Consider the following 24,721-nt stretch of genomic DNA (forward strand, 5'->3'; position numbering starts at 1 on the left):
AGTATAATCCCATCTTCATTAAAACTACTCCTGTCCAAAGCCTTCTCTTCCCTCCCCCTTACTCCTTTGTCTCTTCCATTCTTCACCTAGAGATCACCCCCTGCCCAAGGAGATTTCTCCCTCCCCATTTCTGGGGTGCATTGAAGAATCACAAAGCACCCACTTGATTTTCCGTAGCAAAGTGTTACCTATCAAACCCACTGGGCTAACCTGCTTCCAAGGAGCACTCTCTCTTCCGCCTGGTCAAAAGCAATTCTCAGCACAGTCGTGCCATGCTTCCAGGCTGCCCTGAGTTGATGGTCACTAAACTGCAGTTAGAAATAATTGAACCCATCTGTTTGAGTGTATCTGCTGTCGTCTATTAGCTTATACTTAGATTGTAAGCATGTTGGAGCAAGGACCGTCCTTTTTTTTCCTGTGTTTTTACAGAACCGAGCACAACGGGTAAATGGTCCATGACTGGGGCTCCCAGCCACTACAGTAATACAAATAAATAATAATAATTAATACATTAATTAATGTTCCACAACAAATACATATATTTGATACATTTAGCCTGCATATTTTCTTGCATAATAAACACTGTTTCCCATGATATATTCCTTATTCATAATTATTAGACCATTTTTGGTGACTATTTTAATCTTGGCAGATTGATGATGAAATGTCCTTTGATAGCATTCAATATTAGCGAGGCCAAGTGTATTGTTTAGTTGTGATTAGTCAGATAAATCACATGGTATAGTTTTTCCACATTTGGATGAGCTGTTCTGGCAGAAATACAGGTACTCATGTATGAAAACTTAAAATTCATTTTCCACAAATATTTGTGCATGCAACTTTGACGTTTGGTTTCCTGCCAGTAAAAGCCAATCTCACGTACCTTTGCAGAAAGCAACCACTGAAAGGTCACGAGTATGGCCAAAAGCACATTTATGAAAAAACTGTAAGCAAATCTTTCTGGATAATACACAGTATTTGCTCAGTTCTTTTTCCATTGTGTCCCATAATGCATTTTGCACCTCAGGAAATCACAGCAGTACTTGGTATCATCATCAGTCTCATGACAGTGATCGCAGCAAACTAGTGCACCAGTTGACTCTCATGCAGTGGGATTTTCATTCAAAGGTCAAAATCAAAGAAGGATCTCAACATGGGCAGGGAAAAGAAGCACCTTATTAAACTGGAGGGTGCTTGTGTCTTGGAGAATGGATTACAAGACAGAAAACACAGATGAAGGAGAAAAAGGAAAGGGATCAGTTGGGAAGCAGGATCAGTTGCTGGGCAAAGGATCAAGTATATTGCAGATTGGATGAATTTGGACATCATGGCTTGGAACGGGTAGAAAATACCGAAATAAACCCTCAGAAGGTTTAGGTGAGGATAGAAGTGTTAGAGTGTCCTACCTGGGACACAAGAGCATAGGAATTGCCATGTTGGATTAAACAGTGGTCCATCTAGGCTAATGTGGGCAGCTGTAGCCTGCTAAATCAAGGCTGGAAGAACTATTTATGGTTCGATTCACCTAATTATCCCAGTTTGCTTGCATTCTGTCTCAGAACCTAGCACCTTCTCCCATGAAGACCTCTCAGTCTACTTCAGTGAGGAGAAAGCAGAAGCAGAATTACAACCCATCTTGACAGACCAAAGGACCCAATAGATAAATGAAACAAAAGAATCTTTCTATGCGCTTTATCTGAATCTGCCTACTCACCATAGGCAAATGCCTATGAGAGATACCAGCAATTTAGCTGACTAACACCCTGTCTCTAATCTCACCTTCCTGAGCCAAGTCACAGAGACAATTGTGGCAAACAAACTCATCATCACTTGTCTTTTGCCAATGCTCTAAATCCCTAACAGTCAGAATACAGACTTAGATTCAGCATGGAAACAGCACTTGCTGAACTAGCTAATGATCTGCTTATGACCATGGAGGAATGACCAACATCAGTGCTGATACTACTAGATCTATCAGTGACCTTTAATATAATAGATGTAACAACATATGCATTGCAAAATAGCTTTCTGTGTTACTTAAGTGTGGTTTTCATTTTTTCTTAACAGTGAACCCAGTTTTGCTTGTTTTTTTCTTTTCTTTTCTAGAACTTTCTTTCCCCCTGCTTTCTACTGTGTAGCTCACTGAACGAATTTAGCCTGTGGAACTCTTGTATATTTCAGGTGTCACTCACGAAGGAACAAAACTTTCTTTTTGTGGAAGAGGGGGAGGTCAGAGTGAGGAGGCAGAAGTGGCCTGGAGATTATGGTGAAAAGCTTCATTTCCCCTTTTCCAGTAGAAAAGTAAGTATAGACTTTTAGCCTTAAGTCTCAGTTTCCTGTCTTGTGTCTCCATAATCCAGTCCTTAATGTTATTTTAACCTAGTTGGCTTTTTGTGTGAATTTCCTTGGTTTTATTAAAGATTTTCTTTAAAAAATAATCCATCTTCTTTATGGAGGTATATAAAAGCGGAGATGACAGAGAATCATGGCTACTGTTACAGGGGTTAGGTGTAGCCATGGATTTAAAAACTTTTAAAAGAGCAAAGGGCTCCATTTTGCCTTCAGACATACACACACACACAAATCCCACTGGGAAAGATGCTGTTGTAATTTATACTTCATCCAACCACACTAGTTTCAAAGGGGTTGAGCACTGGGTGTAAAACAGGGCAGACTATGGTCCATTACTTGCTCAAAAGAAACAACTTTATGCACTTTGCAAAAATAGATTTATTACCTTAAAGGACTTTTTGTGGCATACAATATTTTGCAAATATGGTTTGGCACAAGTCCCATAAAGCACAAAGTAAGAATTGACAGTAAAATATGTGAGGAGTTTCTTTTAAAGTACTTACTACACATGAACAGCAGACATTTTTCAAAATGAAATGTCTTGACCAATATGAAGATGCTGCCAAAATACCATATGCATGCACAATATCATCATCACCCAGAGAAAAATGTTATTTACAGTTTCAGCATTAATGTTCAGTCCTGTGTTGTTTGCTCAAGCTTTGGCAGCAAAAAACAAAACAAAACAATTCCCCTACCCCTCTTCAAAAAAAAAAACCCCAAACCAAAAAACTGATTATGACCCTTAGTTACTGAAGGTTAGCTAGATTGTCTCTCGAGCTGTGCAACTGCGTAGCAGCATTCAGAGGAAGTAAGAACCTATTTATGTCTCTGGATGCAAGTCAACTGCATGCTGCAGAACAGCTGTGGAGTGGAGGCGGGTCCAAGGGCTGAGCATCTCTCTTGGAGCTAGCATCAGCACTGCTGCGAGAGGGGCAGGATTGTCCCACCCGAGCCAGCAGGGCTGCCTGTAGAATTCACACTGGCCTTCCAGACGCACCCGCCGGTTGGCAGAGGCTGCTTTGCTCTGGCTTCTCCTGTGCTTTCCTTTGCTGCTGATTTTCATGGTTCCAAGTGGTCTGTGAGTCATGCCTGGGGCCACTGGCCCCGCTAATCAACTTCACACTGCGGAACAGCTGTGGAGTGGGGGGGCAGGTCCTGGTGCTGAGTGTGGAGTTGATCAGCAGGGCCGGTGGCCCCGGAGCTGTGAAAATCAGCAGCAGAGGGAAAACACGGGAAGAGCCAGCCGATGTGTCTGAAAACACAATGTGAATTCTGCATGCAGGCTCGGGTGGGACGATCCTGCTCCTCTTGCAGCAGTGCAGATGCTAGCTCCAAGAGAAGTGCTCAGCCCCAGGACACGCCCCCACTCTACAGGTATTCCGTGGTGTGCAGTTGATTCGCAGATCCCCTGGAGTGCCCTTGCGGACCCCCAGGGATGCGTGGACCCCAGTTTGTGAATTGCTGGTATATAGGAATAAATGAATGCTGTGCTCTTGCTGTTTGCTGTCCCCAGAGAAGATGGATAGGGCGTGGATGGGGAATGGATGGAGCCTTGGCTCCACTGCCTTCAGTACACTGCCCAGCAAAGCTAAGCTAGTATAGGGTGGGGGAAAGTACAATCTACTGCTTCCATAGGCCAGCCCTGAACACTACCTCCCGCAGCAAAGAGGATGCAGGAAGGAAATTGTAGTGCCCTGAGTCATCAGTCCTTCCCTGTCATACTCCTGCGTGGGGCAGGAACACCCCATCTTTTATTGTTGCCTGTGGCCTTATGAAACAATCCAGCCCTAAAAATATTAGTAGTAGCAAAAAGTTTGTCCATTTCTATGAGTAACTTGCAACAAACAATTGGTAACTGATAACAACCTACACAGGATTCTGAGAATGTCACTCTGTGTGTCACTCTGAAGCCTAGAATGTCTGTAGAGTTAATGTGAAGTGAGGAAAGCAGCTACAAGCATGGCTGAGAGCTCTCTTTGTTCAGAGTATCACCAGGTTGATTCATCACTGGATTTCACCGTCTATTACCATCCAATTTTTAAGCTCTCAGCCATTTTGATTTTACGAATTCCACCCATGCGGTGTACAGTGACAGTAAGCATGTGTCTATGTCATACTTAGAGTCCTAGAGCGTTGTGATATCAGAGGTAATTCAGCCAATCACTACCCTTACTCTACAGCTAATTTGCATGCAACAAGTTCATTTGTTACATGAGGGAAACTGCCCAGTTGGTGGAGTACTCATGTGACCAACTGGCACCTGCACAACTCACTGCAAATCTCACAGCACACACAATAACTGGCTCCCCAGACACAAATCAACCACACAACTCGCGCACATAATCACCCCAAACATCACTCTGAAGCTTACAGTGTCTGTTGAGTTAGTGTGAAGCGATGGAAACAGCTACAAGCCTGATGAGGGCTCTTCTTGTTCAGAAAATCACCAGGTTCAATCTTCCATGGACTTTGCAGTCTGTTAATGTCCAATTTTTCATTTCGCAGCCATTTTGGGCTTTTTTACAGACATGACTACAAATTATACCTGTGGGACAGCACAGGTTTTCAGCTACTAGTTAAATACTAATTAACTAATTTGGACTCAAAGCATGGCCCGTTTTGTGTGTCCAGGCAGAGAGTGAGAGGTGTAAGACCCTCTCTGACTCCCAGTGCTCTACCCATACCATGAGTAGCAGTGCAGAGCAGTCTCCATGGGGCTGTGATCCTTTCTTTGCATGTGGTTGAGGAGTGGGCAGGAAGAAACAGGAACTAGGAGGAGCGTGGGTTCCCATCCCCTCCTGTGTGACAGCCAGAGTAGCTGTGGCAATGCACTGGGGGAAGAATGCTGTGCCAGGTATGGGGTTGGTGCAGTGCACTTCCCCACCGAATTCACAGCTTAGAGAATGGGGCTAACATTTTTGGCCTCAGCTTATTTATCTGTATGGGTTTCCTTTAACTACACACCCAGGTCTTACACTAATGCCAATGGCAGTTCTGCCTGCAGAACCCATTGAGAGGAGATACTTCTAGAGTTTGATAAGACAGAAGGCAGATTTCGTAAGGAGTCAGTGCAGTTTTTACTCTGTGCGAGGACACGATTCCACATCTCCTCACTCAGGCCAAACAAACACTAATGCCAGTGGGAGTTTTAGTGGCTTAAGAAATGCAGGCCCAGGAGTTCAGAAGTGAATTATTAAACAAACCCAATGTCAAGCTCATATGATGGTGATAACATGGTACCTTTTCCTTCCTTCTGACATCTCTTTCTTTGTACAATACATTTTCTGTTTTCACTTGTAGCTGGGCACGGATTGCCCTGTGCTGAAGGATGCTGTACAATTTCTCTGACCCTTGTTTCATTTCCTCTCTTGAAGCCACATGTTTTTCCTTTCTTTGTGCAGGAGCTCCATGGACTCCACTCACTAGCTTCACAATGCACTGTAACAAACATACAACATGCTGAGCCAGACCGGAAACTTTAAGAGCACACAATGCATACAGGATATTCATTTTTTTATGCATCAACCAAAATGTAAGAAAAATGAATTCATCTTCAAACTGAAAAGCAGGCTGGCCTTGAGCAAATAAATCTTCTTTCTAAGGCCAGTCTCAGATGAGAAACTGGGCCAAATAGTGCTCTCAATTTCCCGGGTCCAAATTGGGAGTAACTCTGTTTACCTAAATGGAGTTACTCTGGATCTACCGAGGTATAACCGAGAGGAGAATTTGGCCTGTCCAGAATGCTCGCAACTGTAAAACAATGCTAATCAGTTATGTACTAGTAGGATTATTTCATACTAGCTGCACTGCTTTTGCCAATTCCATTCAAGAATTATAGCAAAAAAAAAAAAAAAAAAGGTTTTGGCAAAATGAGACATTAGGCCTGATTCTGATCTCACACTGCTTTTTACAGAAGCATAATTCCTCAGACTTCAGTGGAATCAAACTTGATTCACACCCAGGTGAGAGGAGAATCAGGTCCATGCTCTTCACTCTCTTGGTATTGAACAACTTAGTCAAGAGCCATGAAAGGGATGCTATTTGTAACACATACCAGGTAAAGGTGGGGAAAACTGGGAGAGACGTTGGGTTTGGAGGACTTCATTGGTAGGGTTTTGCTTTTGCAAAGCCCAGACCAGGGACATTTGGATCCAGCTCCCTTATTATTGTAAATTCTTTAGCAAAGAGTGCCTTCCTAGACTTGTACATCACCTAGTTCATTTTGTGTGCTTCTGTAATGCTTATGTAGATAATTTTCAATGTTTATTCATAGATTCATAGATTTTAGGGTCAGAAGGGACCAATGTGATCATCTAGTCCGACCCCCCTGCACAAAGCAGGCCACAGAACCCTACCCATCCACTTCTATAACAAACCCCTAACCTATGCCTGAGTTATTGAAGTCTTCAAATTGTGGTTTGAAGACTTCAAGCTGCAGAGAATCCACCAGCAAGTGACCCATGCCCCACGCTGCAGGGGAAGGCGAAGGGTTAGGGTTAGGGTTAGGAGTGTGCTTTTGAATAATTGTCCTAGTTTGGCCCATCTCCTAATTTTTCTCCTGCAGATTAAATGTAGTGTACTTTTAATACCATATACATCCTCTGTCTAGAGCAGGGGTGGGCAACCTGTGGCTCTGGAGCCACATGCGTCTCTTCAGAAGTTAACATGCAGCTCCTTGTATAAGCATTGACTCCGGGGCTGGACTACAGGCGCCAACTCTCCAATGTGCCAGGGGGTGCTCACTGCTCAACCCTTGGCTCTTCTACAGGCCCTCTACCCATTCTACCTCTTCCTGCCCTCTCCTCTGAGCCTGCCATGTCCTCACTCCTCCCACTGAGAGCCTCCTGCACACCACAAAACAGCTGATCGGGAGGTGCAGAGAGGGAGGGAGAGGCACTGACTGGCAGGCTGCTGGTGGGTGGGAGGCGCTGGAAGTGGGGTGGGGAGCTGATGAGAGGCGGCTGACATATTACCAGTGGTGGCTCCAGGCACCAGCTCTCCAAGAGGGTGCCTGAGGCAGCAAGCCGCTGGGGGCACCCTGCCCGTCGCTATGAGGGCAGCAGTCAGGCTGCCTTCGGCGGCATGCCTGCGGGAGGTCTGCTGGTCCCATGGATTTGGCAGCAATTCGGTGGTGGATACACTGAAGTCGTGGGACCGGCAGACCTCCCGCAGGCATGCCACCGAATATGCAGGACCGGGGACCTCCCACAGGCGCGCAGCCAAAGGCAGCCTGCCTGCCGTGCTTGGGGCGGCAAAAAAGATAGAGTCACCCCTGCATATTACTGTGGCTCTTTGGCAATGTACATTGGTAAATTCTGGTTCCTTCTCAAGCTCAGGTTGGTCACCCCTGGTGTAGAAGAATACACCCTACAACAATATGAGGATGATGGATTTAATAGCCTAATAGATTTTTCCATTTCTGCAACTTATTTCCAAATTTTACAAACCCTAGAAGACTGCTGATCTCAAAAAATCTCCACTTAATTGTTATGTGGCTCACTTCGCTTTTCATATTACATGTGAGGCTCTCCTGTTAAAATAATAGGTCTTTACATGCACAGCAAAGGTCTGTTTTTTCTCTGCAGCTTTTAATGACTTTTCCTAGTCAAGACTGACTCATTGTTAAAGCAGCTAAGTCTTAGGCAGCTTGAAACACACACCAAAGAAGCAGAAATGATTCTTCAGGTTTCTTTGCTGTGAAGAAAGTCCTTGCTTGGAAATCAAACTATGAAAACCATCACCACCACTGAGGTAAATATATATTTGGAAAGAGAGCTGCAAAACTATTGTATATTATTTTAATTCCTTTCAAATCTGCTCAAGCTTTGCTTCCTTCTCAAAATATGCACACAATTTCCACTGGTACCATGAGATTTACATCCACATTCATGGAGTGAGCAGATTTCTACCAGTGCCAGGTGGTAGCACAGAGCTCTGTGGCTGCACAACATAGGCAGCACAAGAAGCATAAGGACTGTTCCCCTCTTTGCACTTTCTGAGTGACAGGATCAGTGTTGCCTATTCCCATGAATTTATCTTGTTTTGTAACAATATTTGAAGTTTCAATTAAAGCCGTAGCTCCTGGAGTAAAATGATTACATCAGAATCTCAGCTTCCATTAGTTTTTAAGTAAGTTTCTACTCCTCATGGCTGTGAACAAAAGCTTAAAAAATGTGTCCTGAAGGCACCTGAAAGGCTCATAAACCAGAAGACAAATAAAAAACCCAACATCTGTATAAAAATCTCATGATTGAGGGGAAGGTGAAGAGGGGCTGACTCATGATTTTTTAACATCTGAAGTTATCAATACTGCAAGACACCTCAAAGTGTTGGGGAAGGAGCAATGGCTCTGCCCTCTACTCCCAAGCACCAGTTAGCAGAGCTGACCCGGTGTGGAAGAGAAAGCATGTTGCATTTCCTGAACGGGTGTAGTACAACCGATATTCACCAGCATGCTGAAGATTTTGGGGAGGAATCCCTGAGGTAGAATTCCTGAGGTGTTCCATATCATCCCAAACATTGGCCTATGCTTAACTGGCACAGGAGAGTCCCTAATAATTGGAAGTTGCTCATCAGAGGGCAATGGATTGTTCTGAAGGGGTCAGAGGGTAGATTCAGGAAACACCTTGAGGTTATGGCATGGAGAACACTTCTTGTGACTGAACCTTTCCTGTTCCTAACTCTAAATCTATTCCTGCAAGTCCTCCCCTGCGCGGACTCCATGTGGTCAATATGAGTGCCACACTTGTAGGACTTGCTGGGTTGGGGCTTAGGCTGGAGACTCTACTTACCAATGCTGGTGCACTCCATCGTGTGATTGTTGGGTTCCAGCCCCTCAGGGCAGTTTTCAAGGCACTTTCCGTTGTGTAAGTAAAACCCACTTTTACATTTTGTGCAGAAATTTTTGGTGAAGCAGGTATCACAGTCAGCTTTACATTCTGTAATACAAAACGGGAAGAATTGTATCCTGTGTCATTTTCACTCACCCCAGTTAGACACTAAGTCCTTGATTTACATGTTTGCCGAGGTTTAGGTTTATATTTTATGCCACTCTGGCAATGTATAAGGGCCTTCCAGTGAGAGTACATTTTATTCATATCCATGTGAAGTCCCCTTTACACTGCGGGAAATGAGAATTCTGTGGCAGCTTCTATGTTTAGCTGTCTGCGGCGGCTTCAGCTAAACATAGAAGCCCCCCCCGCCGAATTGTCGCCGCCGTGGAAACACGCCTGCCGCCCTAAGGGCACACGGAATGCCCCCGCCGTCCACGGCGGCAATTCGGTGCACTGCTTGGGGCGGCAAAAACTGTGGAGCTGGCCCTGGCTAAAATGCAAGTCAGTGGAGAATCAGGTCCATCAAGTATATCGCCATTCATTCCGGAAGAATTAAAAACATATTTCAGAATTTAGAATTATTATTTTTTCTTTTCATATTGATTGATTGACTGATTTCTGCTCCATTACTTTTTGTTGCAGTCCCACAGCATTTTCCATAATTACTATGTTTATATCATTCATATAGGACAGAAGCCAGCTACCAGACATGGATTTTTAACAATAGGATAAAACTTGTATGTATACTATTGTGCAAGTGATATACAAAGGACATGGTTACATTTACTCTAGAGATACTGTTAGGGAAAAGTGCACAGTTAGTTGAAGTTGTTTAGTGGCTCGGAGGTTACATGAATATTGGAATATGCTCCAGCATCCACTCGTCAATAAGTAAGGAAAATTACTTAGCTATAATTCCTATGTTTTATTTAGTCACGTAGGTGACTAGTAAATAAAGTTGGTCAAAAAAGGGTTTTTCTCCAGGTTTTAGTTTCAAATTTCAAAATGTCAAATTTTGTCAAAATTCAAAAAGTATTGATGGGTAGGAGGAAGGAAGAGATGCAAGTTAGGCATCTAACCCCACAGAAAATCAATGACAGTTCAGCATTTCCCCACAGATTGACAGTTGACCAGAATATAGTAACACGCCGAAATTGCAAAAGCACCATTGTGGTTATGCTATGCATAGTATATAGCTACAGAGAGGTCATGCAAAGTAGCTCTGGAAACCTCAATGTGGAGCAGTACTCCTCAGTATCAATCTCTATCTCATGGGGAAACAGAGGTCAGGCTGGGGGATTGACAAGAGCACTGTCAATGAGTGTATAAATGGTATGGATCTCATAGTCACAGGTTCCACTCTGTGCAGCTGCAGTGGCCCCTGTCTGCTGCTACAGCCATTGATCTGTAGCTGTGGCACTGGTGGACTATAATGGTATCCTTTACCTTTGAATAAGGATGTAGGAGAGGAGTCCATCCCCAGTGCCTGGATAGGTCATCCATACAAAGATATTTTACTTAAGCTTTGCCACTCTAAAATTCCACTCAGTTGAATATTAATTGTACCAGCATAAAAAGGCTGAACAAACTAAAGAATCTATCTATCTAATATTTAACTTCCTTGATTCATAGGGATACACAATATGAGGTTTAGTCTCATATCAGAAATATAAAGTATATAGGTACAGCATTGTTTTCCCCAGCACTTACTTGTACACTTATTTATTTCTGGATACCGCGTTCCAAAGTATCCACTTGGACATGAAGAAAGACATACTCCGATCTGTTTCATGCCGATCCTCTCCAGAACAAAAAAGAGTCTGGGTTTGCATGACAAGCATCCATTGTAGTCGGAACATGTGGCACACCCTCCTTGGCAACCCTGGCTCACATTGGGATGCACTGAAAAGACAAGTTATTTTAAAAAGAAGAAAAGAGATTAGACAAGCCAGTGGTATGATGATGCTTCTGTACTCTGAGTGCTGTGTTAAAATCTTATGTGACAGCCTTCAAGGGCTGGTTCATTTTTGCTTCCATCTCTTATGACCTGACATTTTGTTTCAATGATATTCTTAGTTGCCTTCATACACATTAAAATGGGAAGCTCAGATGATATGTTCATATCTTGCAAGAATAACTAACAGTAAATTACATCTGAAATTGATTTTGTGGTACAGCAGCAACTTGGGGGATAATCAGGATTTTCCTTCAGTAGTAATGGCTTTACTGACTGTGCTTGTGTAGGCCTTGTATGTGTTTGGACAGCAGAGCAAAAATAAATAGTTTTTGTGCATTAATTTACTTGTGCTTTTTATTTCATAGTTAAATGATAAAAAAAACCCACTCTAGTCTGTAATTTCCTTTATTGTTTAAGTATCTTTTTTAATTGAATTCTGCTGTGCGGGAATATGGCAGTGTTAGATCTGATGTAAAATTGTCTTGATAAGCAGACACAAAGAACCATCCTGCTCACTTTCATTTTTACACTGGAATGTTCACTCTGGCATGTTTACTCTCTAGCAATTACAACCTGATGTTTGGGCTTAACTGTGACATTTAGACTACCCCCATTCCAGCATGGAACAGAGGTAGACGTTCTACTCCACTTTCAAGTGTATCATTCTATTTCTTCAGGAAAAAGAGAGAAAAACTGTATTGCCTCACACTATAGAGACATATCGTGTTTACTCTGCTTAAAAATATTTGGTTCCTGTGGTACTTACATGCACCAGTTGTTTTTAAAGAAGACAATAGGAAGATATTGTAACATACCTTTTCAGTAATAGAGAGAGGTCAGTGAAATATTTCTCAGTGTGATACAGGGTAACAGTGATGGGGCGGGGAGGAGAACACGGCACTGTGCATCCTTCAACAGTTTAGAATAAGAGTCGGTAACCTTTGGCATGCGGCCCATCGGGTAATCCGCTGGTGGGCTGTGATACCTTTTGTTTACATTGACTGTCCGCAGGCATGGCCCCCTGCAGCTTGCCACAGGGATGTGCTGGCCACCGCTTCTCGCAGCTTCCATTGGCCGGGAACAGCGAACCGTGTCCACTGGAAGCTGTGGGGGGCCGTGCCTGCAGATGGTCAACATAAACAAAATGTCTTGTGGCCTGCCAGCGGAATAACCCTGATGAGCCATGTGCCGAAGGTTGCCAACCCCTGCTTTAGAAGTACTTACATGTTTTCAATTTTTTTCTGAGGCACATACTTAAAATGAGATTCTATTCTGAAAAGTGACTATTCATAAAGAGGTCATTTTCAAAGGCAGGAACAGTCAAGTGATTAAGAAACTGAAATTGTTTAAAAATTATCCATGATTTTCCTTCACTGAACCTAACAAAGAGAAGAAAATGAAGCTGAGATATGAAATATTTGTCATCAAAGCTAATGTCTAAAATACATGAGAACTTCTGACAGGAAATATGTGTGAACACTAGTAACAGGTAGATCTTTATGAATAAGTTATCTTGACGGAGAAAGCCTTATGTGCAGCTCCACTTAGGGAAACCTATATGTATGAACCCTTGTGACAGGGAAAAAGTTTTATTATGCAGACATTATAATTTATCCATAATTAAGATCCCTTCAAAGGCAATTTTTCAGCTCCCCACTAACTACAAATATGGAAAATATGCATTGCCACTTCCTCATTTTCTTCCTCTTTCTCATATGTACCAGCTATACAAGCAGCATGATAAAAGCATGCACAAGTAATCATATTGTTGTTAGCATGAAGAGACCCCAATAGTTTTCCCAAGGGTTGGTCTACACTGAAAAGTTACATCAGCATGGCTACAACCCTCAGGGGTGTGGAAACTCCCCACTCCTCAGAGACATAGTTAAGTCAACCTAATCCCCAGGGTAGACAGTGCTATGTCAAGAAAAGAATTCCATCAACCTAGCTACTGCCTCTCATGGAGGTGGATTACATATAGCGATGGGAGACCCCTTCCTGTTGCTGTAGTTAGGGTCTACAGCAGCTGCAGCTGTGCCTCTGTGGCATTTAAGTGTAGACAGAGCCTAAGGCTGTAACCCAGGCTGCTTTACAATGTCGATTTTGAACCCTGATATAACTGTACACAACAGAAAAACAAAGAAACCGCTCCTGCTTTCAAATATACAGTGTTAAATCCATTGAAAAGAAGATGCTTGGAAGTTTTTGAATAAACAAAGTCTTTTTTTTAGCTTAAACACCTTAAAATGGATACTTTTTTAATTTTATTGTCTTCCCTATAGCTACCTAATGAAATTGCATTACATTTCAAAATTAGAACCAGAGGTAGATTGTTCTAATGGCTTATGTAAGAGGCAGTATTTAAGAGCAGGTTCAGTAAAATGTTTCAGAAATTAATATTACTTGAAAACTCAACACTATGCTTCGCCATGGAACCAGATGGAGAAAAGAAATGTAGGCGGGACGCTATTTTTGTCATTGATCTCCAAACCAGTCTGGAATACTTTTCAAAACTAAACTGACACTATCAAAGGAACTCTTCATTGTGGGTAAGAGCTGAGATTACTCAATTCGGACAGCTGTTCCTGGGTCCTGACTTGAAATCACAACAATAGATACATAATACCGTAAATAATACAAAGATTGTATATTTCAAATCCTTTTAAGTCAAGGATACTACATGTCTGTTTCTAGACCTTTAACAATATTTGAGGAATTGACACAGGAACAAACTGGAACAAAAGGTTTAATTTCTCGATATATACAATTTTGATTGAAAAAGATGTTGATAAGAACACAACCCAGATGAGAAGCTGGGAGAGGGATTTGAACAAAGAAATTGATCTGCACGAGTGGGTGTCTATATGGGAAAGGAGATTTACATCTTCAATTTGCGTTGCTCACATAGATAATTTGTATAAATTACCGTACAGATGACATCTGACTCCAGTTATATTTTTGCTACTAGCAAGGTACTCTGTTGGAAGGATTGTGAGGAAAGGGGCACATACTTGCACATGTGGTGGTTGTGTCCAGGAATTAGACAGTTTGGGGAGGAAATTATTAGAGAGTCATCTTATGAAAAAATGAGATCCCCTGACCTGCTGACTTAATGTTCCAGTGAAGGATCTATCTTTTAAAACAGAATGACAAATTCATTTATCTCTTATTGTTAGGGGCTAAACTTTGTATTGCATGTGATTGGAAAAATGTGACTCCTTTTCCTGTGGAGCTGTGGTAGGGTAAAATATGGACTATCCTTGTGATGGAAAAGCTTTCACGCCAAATACGTACACAAGAGAAGTGCCAAAAAGAGGCTCGGTATTTAGAAATTTGGTCACCCCGTTTAGCGTACTCAGAGGAGGAGAGTTCCCCAGCCAGCAAGCCAGAATCTTTATCTGGGTTCTTTGAATATTAAGTGATCCTGAATGAGTAACAAGTTATGTTGGATATTAACATTTAATTGTAGCTTTGCCTTAATAAAAATTTTTTTTAAAAAACTAAACTAAAAGGACACTCTGAGTCCAGAATGTGATAAAGTTTGGTCTCCTCCTCTCCATTCACCTTACTCCTCTGCATGTGCTACCCTGGTCAATGGCCTATGCGCGAAGGAGAAGCACACTGGGGTGGGGAGTGAGCAGACAGGAAGCTGTCAAAGCTTAGGCTCTGGTATACCCCTTTTCCTCCAAAGCACTGACCAGTGTAGCCGAGCTGGCATGGGAGCGGGGAAATAATCTACACTAGGTATAAAACTGGCAGAAATTACTTTTCCCCTGGAGCAACAGGGTAACTAGGGACTAGACCCTTTAGTCACACTCTATTTCCTGGTCTGCTCCTGGGACTGTGAAGCTAAGCGCTGCCCCTTACTCTGCCTCTGTGTTAAAGTTGCAGTTGAATGCTTAGTGAGACCTCACACCATTACTTTTACTGGGTATCTCTTGTCCAGACAGGGTATCTGCAGCATAGCAGAGTGACTTGCCACAGGAAAGCTGGGAACAGAATCCTAATGTGGGACAATCTGATCACAATGCCATTGACACAAACATTGCTTCAAATCTTGTGTCTGTAGTTAGGTCAGCTGTGAAAATGATCAAATAATGCATACGTGCCTTGGGAAGTGCTTTGAGATCTACAGGTGAAAAAGTGCTAGGTGAGTGCAAAGCATTCTTAGGAGCCACAGTGTTGAGCTGTGGTGACTAAGGCACAGAGAGGTCCAGTGTCTTGCCTGAGAGGTGCTGTGGCCTAGTTTGTTAGGCACTGGCTGCAGAGCTAAGAGATTTGGGTTTTAGCCTTGTAGACCAGTCCAAGAAATGTTCTCTTGTGAAACCACATGGCATCTGGAGCAATCTAATTCATTCCAAAGGCAAAACAGACAACAACAACAAAAAAGAAAGAAAGAAAACCCACACTCCTCAGAGTTATCTTTACGAGCCAGAATAAAAGTAATCCAGGGCAGAGATGGGTGTATCCACTAGAGGTAGGAGCACACTCTCATCTCCCCTTCAGTCTGAACATGGGTTAATTTGACCCTTTACTAAAATCCTGCACTCTCAAGGAAGGAACACAGGATGAAATATCCACCATAGAGATTCAAATTGTGCCTCAAGCCCACCAGCTTGTGTATTGAGGCAGAATCTGGCCCTCTGTTTTTAATTTTGTGAAACTTCAACCACAACAAACCAGAGAAGAAACTGAACTATTCAGCTTCTCTTCTTAGTTTAGAGCCTTTTTGCGTTGGAGGGCTTTTTTAGTGCAAGATGTTTTGTTCAGATGATCATTTTGAGTATTATAAGCAAATAAAATCACTAGGATTTCCCTTTTTCATAGTATTTTCCAAAGCTATACTCTGGAAAAAATGAGTTGAAATCTGCCTATTAAAAATAGAGAGTTAAGAACAAGAAATTATTTAATCCTAATTTTAAATGATATGTGGAGATTTCAACAATGTGCAGCAACTAAAACTTGAAAAACAAAGATTTTTAAACTAGACAGACAACATTTGCAAATAAAATTTTACATCTTGCCCATAATTTGATTTGCCATTTGATTTTGTAGATATATGGAATGAAACAAAAAAACACAATTAGATAGATAGATAGATAGATAGATAGAATTTGGGTGGGAGTGCTGCCTAGTGATTAGAACAAAAGGCCAGAAGTTAGAATTTCTGTATTCTTTTCCTGTTCTCTTAGTTGATTTGGAATGTAGCCTGGGACAAATCAGTTAGTCTCTCTGCCCTACAGTTTACTGAGCCTATCACCTTCAACTCCAAGATGTAAACGTAGAGGCCAGCTCCTAAAATGGACATGCTATAGAAGTGAGTCCCAATCCTCACTAGGGAGACATGGTTACTCATGGCTTCCTGGACCAATAATCTCTCATGTGAGGCAAATGTTAAATTTGGTCAGCCACAAGTGATCCAAAATGGACCAGATCCCCCATCAAGCTAGAGGATTCTGGAATCTGGAATCCTCTACGTAGCTCTTCTCTGGAGAAGCTATGAGCTCCATATAAACCAAACCTCATATTTGACCACTTCTGGGGAAACCCTAGTAACTCTTACTTGGAAAGGAAATGTAGTCACAAAAATAGAATGTCTGGAGGTCCCCTTGTTCAAGATAATCTCTCTCCTTCCTCTCCACAATCCACAAGCAATTGAAGATTTCCTCCTAAAGAGGATGGTATAGGAGGGGTCTGTTCCTCAGAGTCAAAGGATTCAGAGTAGTTAGTCTGTATCCGCAAAAAGAACAAGAGTATTTGTGACACCTTAGAGACTAGCAAATTTATTTGAGCATAAGCTTTTGTGGGCTACAGCCCACTTCACTGGATGCATAGAATAGAACATATAGTGAGGCGATATATATACATACAGAGAATATGAAAACGTGGGAGTTGCCCAACCAACTCTAAGCAGCTTTGGTCTTTAGAACATTGCTGCCTTTCATGGTGCAAAGCATAGGGTGAACAGTCTCAAGACTACTAAAATAGTTTTACAATGAGATCCCAAAAGGATGGAAAAAAGTCTCCTCAGATACCTGTCTGGCTTGACAGAGCATTTCCTCCCCTGAGAGGTACTCTGCATCTGAAGGCAAAGAAACCAACCGCTTTTGCACATCAAGTGTCAGCCGGCCCAAAGAGCAACAGAAACATAAGTATGGGATTGGACCGCAGCCTCAAAAAGTATCCATGACCATTTTATAGCTGTATCAACCAACAAGCAGGCCTTCATCACACAAGGCCAAGAATTCACCGGGGAATGCCTCAGCATTATTAAACATGTCTGGCACAACGAGCCTGATCATTAGATACTCTAGCTGCCAGAAACATTTCCCCTTAGTTTGGTTAGAAACAGGATCAACAGACTGTAAAACCTCACCAGGTGGGAGCAGAGAGTTTAATTCTATTGACTAGCATCTTCAGCACAGCAGAAATAACCCCCGAATCAGCCACAGGAACCACAAACGGCTCACTCTCATTCCAAGGAGTTTTGTAAATAAACTGAAAAATTCTTTGCATGGAGATGGAATGAAAGTTGTTGTTTTCCCATACAGGCTGCATATCTCCATCAAAATTCAGGGTTATGGGAAATTCAGGCAGTGCAGGGGCTGAAGTAGATCTACAAGGTAAAGCTACATTACTAGATTAAGTATAAGGTTGTTCTGACAACAGAAAACCCAGGCCAAAAACCATCTTCCCTACATAAAGCAGTAATATTAGAAAAGTCCTTCAAAGCATCCACAGATATCACTGTCATAGGTAGCTGTATTTGTTTCCAAATCCCTATCTGACTCTATCCCTCAAGAGAAGAGGTCCATAAATCTTTCCTGAGCATAACAGACTGCAGCTGGTCTATTACCTCCCCTTATTTCTAGACAAGATGGACTGTAATAGAAAAGGCAGTGTGGAATTTATAAACTATTATAATAAGGAAGACAAATGTCACCACCAGCCAAAATCCAGCCAGTTCATGTCTTTCAGCTACTAGTAGGGAAAGTGTTCATGCTAAGCGAAGTAAAAAAGAGGAAGGGAAAAATTTATGCAATGTGTTTGTAGCCATGTTGGTCCTAGGATACTACAGAAACATGGTGGATGAAATAATATCTTTTATTGGACCAACTTTTGTTGGTGAGAGAGATAAGCTTCCGAGCTTACACAGAGCCCTTCATCAGATCGGGGAAAAATATAAGTCTTGGAAGGTGGTCATTTTGGTGCCTATCTATCCGATGAAGTGGGCTGTAGCCCACGAAAACTTATGCTCAGATAAATTTGTTAATCTCTAAAGTGCCACAAGTACTCTTGTTCTTTTTGTGGATACAGACTAACATGGTTGCTACTCTGAAAACTGTCTAGTCTGAGGGTTTCCCTTTAATGGCGTAATCCTGCAAGATGAAGATACCCAATCACTTTACACAGTTCAAAGGTGCTAGGGTGACCAGATGTCCCGATTTTATAGGGGCAGTCCTAATTTTGCGGTCTTTTTCTTATATAGGTTCCTATTATCCCCCACCCCCTCTCCCGATTTTTCACACTTGCTGTCTGGTCACCCTAAAAGGTGCACATATAAAACTCAAAATGGACCACAGAATGCCATTTGGAGATGTGTCCCCCATCAACCCACCTTCTTTCCTGGACAAAAGAGAAGGTTTATTTACCTCCTCTATGCCTAAACATACTGTATATATACTCAAGACTGAATGTTTTTCAAAAAAACATGCTATTTCAAACTGGAATTCATACAGGGAAATCCTATGGCCTGTGTTATACAGGAGCTGATCACAATGGTTCCTTCTGGCCTTAGAACCTCTGAATCATAAATACACTGTAGGATTCTCTATGTGCCACTAACATTATGCCCGGTATTAAAGACTGCAATTCTGAGAAATATCAGAGGGGTAGCCTTGTTAGTCTGGATCTGTAAAAGCGGCAAAGAGTTCTGTGGCACCTTATAGACTAACAAACGTATTGGAGCATGAGCATGAGCTTTCATGGGTGAATATCCACTTCGTTGGGTACCTACTGTTTGTTAGTCTATAAGGTGCTACAAACTCCTTGCCAATTCTGAGAAAGTACCTTTAAGTTGCACAGGAAGAAATGAAAGCAGAACCTGGCCCCAGAGCTCTGTTTCCTTGTCAGTGACTTTACGCCACTAGAGACTTTTATTGTTGAATATTGAAGAGATGCTCCTTTACTTGCAAGCTGTACAAGGATCACTCAGCTCAGACTATCAACATTACACAATTACAGTAGCATTTGAAAGTTTCCCACACGGTCTTTTGAGACCAGAGCTTTTCTCTCTCCGTTTGTTTCAGAAACCACAGAAAGAACAGCAGGAAATAACAGATTTTTCTTGACATGCTGGGGAATAGTGAGAAGGGCATAAACAGCAAGAACTCATAGCCCCATATAGAAATTATGATTTTCTACCACCCTGCTTGCAATGTTAAAAAAATTAATGAGTCATGTAGCCAGCCAGCCTACTGTTTTGGCTTTACTCAATGGACGTGTTTTCTATCAATACCCTCTTCCCAATCCTGTGTGTAAATTCTGATCGGTGGCATGGATCAAATGTTTAAAGTGAATGGAAGAGTGTTTTCTTGTGCAATAATATCCTTACAGGAGTAACATCCTTATAGGATATAGGTAAAACCATCTGTATATTTCCATACATTATCTAATTGTATAATATATTGCATAATAACTATCAGGAGTATGGCTCAGTTAGTAGCACTCTCATCTCTGAAGTAGAAGATTATGATTATGGGTTAAATCCATATCTCACTCACATCAATGTAAATCAAAATCTATTGTTTCTTCAATGGAGTTATCCTGGATTTACCACAGTATATATTAAATCAGAATCTACCCCATGAGTACATCAGCCTTTGAACTTCTATGTTAAGGGTGCGGGGTGGCCAAACTTACTGGTCATCTGAGCCACATACGACAATCTTCAGAAGTTCAGTAGCTGGGGTACATCTGCTGGGGGCAGGGGCTTGAGGCTTCAGCACTGTAGGAGGTGCCTGATGGGGCTTGAAGCTTCAGCCATGTTCCTGCTGAAGATGCAAGCCCTGAGCCTCACCTCCCCACAGGGCTGAAGCCCTGAGCCTCCCCTCCCTGCTGGGCAGAAGCCCCTACCCCACTACCCTGCTGCAAAGCAGAGGTCCCAAGGTCCCCCACACACCCTCCTTTGGTAGATGAAGAAAGGGTGGGGGCATGGAGGTAACGGTAAAAGAGCCACATGTGGCTCACGAGTGATAGTTTGGCCTCCCCTGTTTTATGCAATGCTGGTAGTGTAATTCTAAGGGATACTGTATTATTAGAGATACTGTTAAACTGAGTTCCTTTCTGTCTCGGGGGCAATTAAGATCTCATCAAACTTTTCTAAAAGACACAGGGAACATTCTAAATGTAGAGTCAACATTCCATCTTCCAGTGAATAAATTCTAGTGACCAAGATTCCTCATTTCAACTACAGTACAACCTTGATTTTACAAACACCAATCTTACAAACAACCAGTTATAAAAATCAAGTGTTTTGGGGCTGGGGGAAAAAAATCACATAATAAAAGTGATGTTGATGAAGAACAAGTTGAGATCGCTTCACAGTCTAATGTTTTCAATGCACTTCACATTTCTGTGCAGTGCTTTGTAAGACAAGAAAACAGTGCAGTGCACCAAACTGCAATTTATGCACCTTATCTATGGTAAATTTGAGATGTTCATGATAATATGAATGCCTCATTCCCCAATTAGTTCGTAAACTGGATGTTCTACTGTGTTGTTGAACATAAGCGTTGTAATGGCTGCTTCACTTTTTACACAGTCACATCTTTACCAGTCACTACACATACAGTATCTCATATTGGCTCCTCACATTCCACATCTAGATTAAGCTCCAGGCCCTCACATTCAAGGGTCTGAGCAAATCTATCCCAGCATACATCTCTGATTTATTCTCTTCCTACTCTGCCATTTGCTCTGCCTACTCATCTGAAATACCTACTCTCTTTGTATCAAAGACTGGATGTTCTTCCAAAAGAAATATTCTCTAGTTCAGACAGGAAATAATTTAGGGAAATCCTATGCCCAGTATTATACAGGAGGTTAGACTAGATTAATGCAGTGGGTCCCTTCTTGCCTTAGAACCTATGAATCTCATAGTCTCTTCTCTGGGACTTCTGTGTTGCCCCTTACAGTACTGTACAAGCAAAATTTTCTTGCTTCCTGTTCTGGTAGGAACCCACTCTTTCCTCCTTCAGATCACTCTTCAACATACATTTTTCCATTAAGCCAATCACAGGGTTTCTCCTCCATCCAGAGGTGTGAGGTTTATTATTTTTAAAACCACACACACGTCCCACTGAAGCTCTATGTAATGTACCTACCTTCTGGTCTTGTGCTTGATTGCTGTTCATTCTGAGCTTGAACCACTGCTCATGGCAGCTAACTGTAAGACTCCCATTGACTTCGATGGGACCAGAATTTCACCCTCTTTTTAAAATCAGCCATTTTAAAGTAGCCAGTGGTTTCCAATACAAGTGTTTGACTTTAAATACCAACTCCATTAGCTAATCAATTTTGCTAGGTTTTAGTGATGTTATGAATATGATTTAAATAATTTTCTTACTCATCTTAAATGTACTCAGTTCTGTTTTTCCAAATGTCTTGATCTTCTTGTGGAGCAAATATGTTTGGCATTCACTTTGGGACTTCTTCCATCACTCTTTGTGCATTATCTCTTGCCTTTGAGGTATGTGCCCTTCTCTCTCTCTCTCTCACTCAGACATATACTTCTCTACATGAGGAGTATCGGGGGTAGCCATGTTAGTCTGTATTCACAAAAACAAGAAGGAGTCTGGTGGCACCTTAAAGACTAACAGATTTATTTGGATATAATGGGTAAAAGACCTCACTTCTTCAGATGCATGGAGTGAAAATTACAGATGCAAGCATTATATAATGACACAGGAAGAGAAGGGAGTTACCTCACAAGTGGAGAACCAGTGTTGACGGGGCCAATTCAATCAGGGTGGATGTAGTCCACTCCCAATAATAGACGAGGAGGTGTCCACTTCAGGAGAGGCAAAGCTGCTTTTGTAATGAGCCAGCCACTCCCAGTCCCTATTCAAGCCCAAATTAATGGTGTTAAATTTGCAAATGAATTTTAGTTCTGCTGTTTCTCTTTGACGTCTGTTTCTGAAGTTTTTTTGTTCAAGTATAGCTACTTCTAAATCTGTTGTAGAATGTCCAGGGAGATTGAAGTGTTCTCCTACTGGCTTTTGTATGTTACCATTCCTGATGTCCGATTTGTGTCCATTTATTCTTTTACGTAGGGACTGTCCAGTTTGGCCAATGTACATGGCAGAGGGGCATTGCTGGCACATGATGGCATATATAACATTAGTAGACATGCAGGTGAATGAGCCTTTGATGGTGTGGCTGATGTGGTTGGGTCCTCTGATGGTGTCACTAGAGTAGATATGGGGACAGAGTAGATGTCAATAACCTAGTCCCAGATTTGGACCTTACCGTCCAAAATATGGGGGTAGGTTATTGACATGAGTGGCAGCGTTGGGAAAGATAGAATCCAGAAGCCAGTAGGAATATTATATTTTTCTTTTCTCTGCTAGGGGCTTTTTAGCAGAGAGAAACAGTTTGGTTTTAAAAGGGAACCAGAGAGAATTTTTTTTCTGCTCTCTCTGGCAGTTTTTGGCTTGCATATTAAGCAAGGAACCATTAAGCTGTGACAAACAGGTCTTTTGTCAGACAATAGCACTCCCATTGAGAGTCATTACCAGCACTATACACATGCAAATAAAGTGGTTTTTCTGGTTTACTTTACATTGAAAAAATTAGCTAAAGGAAGAAAGGGAAAAAGGCACTGTTGCTAGGCAGACCCCAGGAGGCAACAGAGCCTGCAGTTCAGAAGATAAACACCGGAGGGCACCCCAACACAAGAAAACAAGATGTCACGAAAACCAGAGGCAGTACAGCTGGAAGCAATGGAAAAACAGATAGAACTGCTCAGAACACAGATGGCCAGAGATGAGGCAACTCACAAACAAGAGACGGAAAGGCTACAAAAACAAGAAGAAGTCAACAATGCAGCCCACCAACAAGAGATGGAAAAACAGAGGGAGACCCACCGACAGGCCATGGTATTAGAAAAGGCTAAGCAACATGCTCCAGCCAACCCTAACAACCCTGCGCCAATTATTGTTCCACAGCACAGGAAATTTCCCACCTACAAGGCAGGTGATGACACCGAGGCCTTCTTGGAAAATTTTGAAAGAGCCTGTCTTGGGTACAGCATCCCTGAAGACCAGTACATGGTAGAATTGAGGCCACAGCTCAGTGGACCTTTAGCAGAGGTGGCAGCTGAAATGCCTAAGGAGAACATGAATGACTATAAACTTTTTCAAACCAAGGCCAGATACAGAATGGGGATAACCCCGGATCATGCCCGTCGGCGTTTCAGAACCCAAAAGTGGAAACCAGATGTGTCATTTCCCAAACACGCCTACTACGTTGGGAAAAATTATGAGGCCTGAATATCAGGACACAATGTTAAATCCTTGGACGAACTGCACCTCCTCATGCAAATGGAGCACTTCTTGAATGGTGTTCCTGAGGACATAACACGGTACATACAAGATGGAAAACCCAAAAATCTTGCTGAGGCGGGGGAGATTGGAGCCAGATGGATGGAAGTGGCAGAAAGCAAGAAAGCTACAGTCAAGGGGAACGAATACCCCAGGGGGCACACCGACCATAAACCCTACAACCGAGGGCAGCCAAAAACCCCACCTACAACCCAAGTAAAGCCACAGACACAGTATTCTTCCACCTCACCAGTCTCCAGTAACTCACCTCGACCCAGTGACCCATCAGATGGAAGATGCTTTAAGTGTAATGAACTGGGACATATCAAGGCCAACTGTCCAAAGAACGCCATCCGAGTGCAGTTCATTACACCACCATCACAAAAAAGATCCCCAGGCTCAGATGCCTCTCAAATACCCTTGGAACGAAGGGAAAATTTGAGAGTGGGCGGAAAGAAGGTTACTGCGTGGAGAGATACGGGGGCACAAGTGTCAGCTATCCACCAATCCTTCGTAGACCCCAAATTCATCAACCCAAAGGCCAAAGTAACAATTTACCCCTTCATGTCACAAGCTGTAGACTTGCCTACAGCTGAACTGCCTGTCCAGTACAAAGGCTGGTCAGGAATGTGGACTTTTGCAGTCTATGACAATTATCCTATCCCCATGCTACTGGGGGAAGACTTGGCCAACCAGGTGAAGCGGGCCAAGCGAGTGGGAATGGTTACACGTAGCCAAACCAGGCAAGCTTCCAGACCCATTCCTGTTACAGAGCCGTCCACAGACGCCCCGTCTGTGTTACCAGAGACCCAGACAGAGGTAGTGGACCGGATTCCATGCCTACCACTGAAACAGCCACAGCACCTCCAGTCCCAGGCCCGGAACTGGAACAGCAACCAGCACCAGCAATTGCAACCACATCTTCAAACTCAACGCCAGAGGGCGCCAGCGAGCCAGAACTGGCAGAAGCAACA

General features: G+C 42.5%; 1 protein-coding gene across 1 annotated transcript in view; it reads right to left on the minus strand.

Annotated features, from left to right (window-relative positions):
• The window catches only part of RSPO3 (R-spondin 3), a 102,945-nt gene that overhangs the window by 41,677 nt on the left and 36,547 nt on the right, over positions 1-24,721 (minus strand). Inside the window, exons 2-4 of the mRNA XM_050949878.1 lie at positions 10,899-11,090; positions 9,147-9,293; positions 5,596-5,793 (exon numbers count right to left, since the gene is read on the minus strand). Of these exons, the coding sequence (XP_050805835.1) occupies positions 5,596-5,793; positions 9,147-9,293; positions 10,899-11,090 (537 nt within the window). The remainder of the gene's footprint in view (positions 1-5,595; positions 5,794-9,146; positions 9,294-10,898; positions 11,091-24,721) is intronic.

This window comes from Gopherus flavomarginatus, chromosome 4, assembly GCF_025201925.1.
Source record: "Gopherus flavomarginatus isolate rGopFla2 chromosome 4, rGopFla2.mat.asm, whole genome shotgun sequence".
Taxonomy (NCBI): domain Eukaryota; kingdom Metazoa; phylum Chordata; order Testudines; family Testudinidae; genus Gopherus; species Gopherus flavomarginatus.